Below are 4,615 nucleotides of genomic sequence, written 5' to 3' on the forward strand. Positions count from 1 at the left end.
TTATGTATGATGGAGTACATTTGTGGACATATTTAGATCGTATTTCTGCACGAATCACAGCGAAAGTCCTATTGGTCTCGAAGATATCGGCCGAAATATATAACAACCCAAAAATGTTTATGACAAAAAAGTATTTTGCTTTTTATTATTATTTTAGAAAAAATTGTTACATAGAACACGTTTGGTCTTTTTATAGGTACCATTGCGGGTAACGACATACTACAAGTGATTTGGCAACGATTCCAATAAATCACGGCATTTTTTCGCGAGTATTTTCTCACATTTACGTTCAATACATTATCCAGCAATATTTCATTCAATATTTGGTAATTGCTCGTCCTAATCTCAAAATCAGAGTATTAAATATAGTCGTCGCGGCTTCAAAACACCCCAAATATGTTAAGAATAATAAAAAGGAGGTTTTACAAAATATATCGCGAGGACAGGACCTTAAAAACTATTAAAACCAAAATCCGACAAACAAATTATTTAAAAAAATATCGCGAAACCCCATTTTTCTAACTTCGAAAACTTTATGGTTCATTTTTACTGATCTAGGAACCAAAATATACGATGAAAATAGCAATAAGGAGGTCAGATTCAAATATATGGACGGTTTTCTGGCAATAGAAATACATCTTATTTCGAAAATAAATACATCGACCCGTTTATTCTCTACTGCATTTTATTCGCAACTGATGGTGTTAATCGGAGATAAAATATAGAATGCGTATTCGCCACCAGCAACCACAGTTTTTCAAAAGACAATAGGATTTGACGAATAATGATGTTTTCTCCCAACTTCATGTATTGGTTTTTATTACTATTGCTTTAGAACTGTTCATATCTTTGAATCTGACCCCCTTATTGGTATTTACATTGCATATATTGGTTCCTAGATCAATATTACTGGACCATACAAATTTCGAAGTCAGAAAAATTGGGTTTCGCGAATTTTTTTTTAAATAATTTGTTTGTCGGATTTTGGTTTTTATAGTTTTCAAGGTTCTGTCCTCGCGTTATATTTTGCAAAACCTCTTCTTTATTATTCTAAACATATTTGGGATGTTTTGAAGCCGCAATGACTATGTTTAATACTCTCATCTTAAGATTAGGACGAGAAAATACCAAATATTAAATGAAATACTGATAGAGAATATATTGAATGTAAATGTGAGAAAATACCCACGAAAAAATGCCGTGATGTAATGGAATCGTGGTCAAATCGCTTATAGTATGTGGTTAACCGCAATTGTAACTATAAAAAGACCAAACGTGTTCAATGTAACATTTTTTTCTAAAATAATAATAAAAAGCAAAATACTTTTTTGTCATAAACATTTTTGGGTTGTTATATATTTCGGCCGATATCTTCGAGACCAATAGGTCTTTCGCTGTGATTCTTGCAGAAATACGGTCTAAATATGTCCACAAACTTACTCCATTATACATAATTCATTTTACATCTTTAGTTTGCTGGCTTTAGGCGTATAAATTGGAATTTTTTAAAATTTTTATTGAGGCAAAATACTTATTACACTCACTGTATCTCGACACGAAATTTTGCAAAACGTATCAAATTGACTCTTGAATGACGTTATTACGTGTTGGTGAAATTAGCGCAGATGCAGACACAGCTTGCATATATATTTCAAACGGGTGTCTGATTGAGATTGAATTTTGAAGAGTGCGGCCTACCGAATAGCGTGTGCCAAGTTTCCTCTACATCGATTTACTTAAATTAGTCCCATTGTACTCAAACGACTCTAAACTTTCCCGAATGAAATGAAATTTAGCGTAGGTCTCAGAAAGGCATAAAGACCACATAAAGAAAATGTTAATAGCGTAAGAAAAAACAGCAAGGGCCTTTGATAAACATCCGAATATAGTCAGGTTTATTCAAATTGTAGACCCTTCTACGCTATTCAACAATTCAAGTTACAATGAAAAATATTTAAAAGTATATGAACAAATTTGAAGTATAGAACAAATAAAAATCAAAACATACTTAGTTTAAATTATGAATAACAAGTTTTAATTTCACACAGTATAAATGTACCCAATATTTCGATGAGACAAATTTTCACCGTGTTAAAGTGTATACACCCTCATTAGCCATAAGGCTAAGGGTATAATTATCCATTAAAAAAATCGAAAATTTGTGTTATGGTTTACATTATGGTTTAGATAATCTGTTTTTAGAAATGTCGGTGTAGGTCAACTTTTTGGTATGTTCCCCATATTATTATTTCTAGTACCTGCCAGTATATTAATGGTGGAGGGTATCCAAAGTTCGGCCCGGCCGAACTTAACGCCTTTTCACTTGTTTATATTAAAATAGTTATATGATTTTTTCCGTGTGTTGCGGTTGGGTAGTCGTTACGGGGAATAATCCATTTTTACCCTACAAAGACTATTTAGCCATCTGTTGTAAGCATTCCGCCTTCTAAATATATTGTGATAAAAAAACTCTAACATGACAATAATGAAATATATCGGCAGACATTTAGGCATCTCTTCAATATAAACAATCAAAATACTGGGTTCAAAATTGGCATATACCGGTCATTCATAGAGGCATAGGCATAGCCCTCATATAATGATATCCCCAAATATTCACTATTTCCTACTCTATGTAATCAATATTGGTCCCCCTTTAGGCATACCCTCATATAACTTTGTAATCTAAATTACAGTAGTGTGAGGATTTTATACTCTACCATGCGTTATCTGATTTTAGGAAAAATCCCCATTAAAGATTGCTGAAGTTTGTATTTGGTGTACATAATGGTTTACATAAACCGGTTTGTAGAATTATCGGTATATGCACACTTTTTGGTATGTTCCCTATAATTTCATTGAATGTATCTGCCAGTATAACTATTGTGGGGGGTATCCAAAGTTCGGCCCGGACGAACTTAACGCTTTTTCACTTGTTTATTATTTAAGCCGAAAATAATTTTTAAATAAAATAATTCAAAGTAGGGTAATATTGACCACTATAAAAAACGGGGCTTTTCATGGGGAATAGTTCGTAATACAGGCCCACATTAAAAATATTTCTGCGAGGAGGTATTCTACCTCGCTTAAAGAGTTGTCAGAAAATAGAAAATAGGTTTCACATATATACTGGATTTTATGACCAATATTTTGGATAGCGGACCATTCAAAAATTCAAATATAACTATACAGTTTAGATAATACACACCCAAATTGCAAACAAGTGAACCTAGGCTTGAGTTTTCAAATTTTAAATATAAAATTTTATTTTTCCTAAAAAAAAACTTTTTATTATTTTTTTTTATGGCAACTACTAACAATATCTTAAATTCTAAACAATTAATGTTTACGTTTTTTAGATGACGGTAAACCGCTGTCAAATTCAGATATTGTCAATACCCTGGAGGTGGGTATCATTTTGGCCAATCTATTTGGTTCGGGACGATTCAAATTTCTTACGGCTCCCGTTACGGTGGTACCAAAACGATGTTTTCTTGCCTTGCGTTCCAATTTGATTTTCTCGGGATCTCTGTTGAAAGAAAATAATAATAATAATTTTATTATATTATCAATGTTTAAAAATGAACATAATGTGCCATACCTTTCCGTGTATGTTAAACGATTTGTGGGCAATGCTGGCTTAGGCATTGTATGTTTCTTCACAAACGACGTGGGTTGATCCTTTAGACCGAAACTTTTGGCAAAATGACCCATATGGGCATTTTTCACATTGAAAATTGGTTTCAATTCCTTGGGGAAAGTGGTGTAGAATTTTGTCCATGACACAAATGCTGTAAAGGGAAGAAAGAAAAATTAAAATTTAATTCGGTAAATAACTTCGAAATATAAATTAAATATTGGAATATAAACCTCATTATAATCACACAGTCTATCGAAGGAATTGATATAAAGAGCTAAATGTGACAATGGGTTGTATTGTGACTGCAATCAAGTTTGAAGATGAGTCCACGTTTAAACATATCCCCCAAATTGACGGTGTTTTGAGGACTTTGGAAAAGGGCTTTCAACCGAATTGACTGTAATTGGAAATATTGGTTTTCCATTGGTTGGAAAATCTTCGTCTTAGAAATTATAAACATCGCTCCACGAACAATGGGCTGATTAGGAACTTAAACCCATATCAGTATCTATAGAATCTAACAAATATAATGAACTCCATATTAAAGGCCACTCATTCCCATGTCAGCGGAATATTTCCCCCCACTTTACTTCGTTAACTTTGTTGCTTACAAATTACCACGATTTTGTTGTCAATTAAAAAACTTTAATTTGTTTTTTATTTCAAAACCAACAACATCCAGTGGTTTTTATATAAAAAAATCACACAGAAAAAATACAAATTTATATTAACCAGCAACGCTGTAATCATTCCAACTCAAAAGGACATTAATTTTGTAATTATACTGAGGATTGTTTTTCACTCTTTTTCTGGCCGCCGCCGACGACCTGAAAAAATACGAAATAAAAATGTTTGGGGAAAATCGAAATGAAACAACATTATTTTTCCAATTATAAGTTGCCAACCACACCATATCATCATAACATAGTTCGGGTGTGGGTAAATGAATGACAGCGGACAGTCAAAGAGATGCAT

General features: G+C 32.7%; 1 protein-coding gene across 1 annotated transcript; it reads right to left on the bottom strand.

Moving 5' to 3' along the window:
• Positions 1-3,321: 3,321 nt before the first annotated feature.
• Positions 3,322-3,790, bottom strand: LOC133335808 (probable ATP-dependent RNA helicase CG8611). Its single transcript, XM_061544109.1, has 2 exons — positions 3,602-3,790; positions 3,322-3,529 (listed from the first exon to the last, which is right to left on the bottom strand). Exons 1-2 carry the CDS (start codon positions 3,712-3,714, stop codon positions 3,340-3,342), a joined length of 303 nt encoding a protein of 100 aa, XP_061400093.1. The 5' UTR covers positions 3,715-3,790; the 3' UTR covers positions 3,322-3,339.
• Between the last annotated feature and the right edge of the window lie 825 nt (positions 3,791-4,615).

Source organism: Musca vetustissima, unplaced genomic scaffold, assembly GCF_032173495.1.
Source record: "Musca vetustissima isolate MV318-11 ecotype Yass unplaced genomic scaffold, APGP_CSIRO_Mvet_v1 utg380215, whole genome shotgun sequence".
NCBI classification, from domain to species: Eukaryota; Metazoa; Arthropoda; class Insecta; order Diptera; family Muscidae; genus Musca; species Musca vetustissima.

Bases quoted from the DNA above. Each gene is read 5' to 3' on its own strand.
- LOC133335808 (XM_061544109.1), bottom strand. From the start codon at position 3,714: ATGGGTCATTTTGCCAAAAGTTTCGGTCTAAAGGATCAACCCACGTCG. The intron at 3,530-3,601 runs GTATGGCACATT...TTCTTTCAACAG, and splicing joins CGTTTAACATACACGGAAAG to AGATCCCGAGAAAATCAAAT.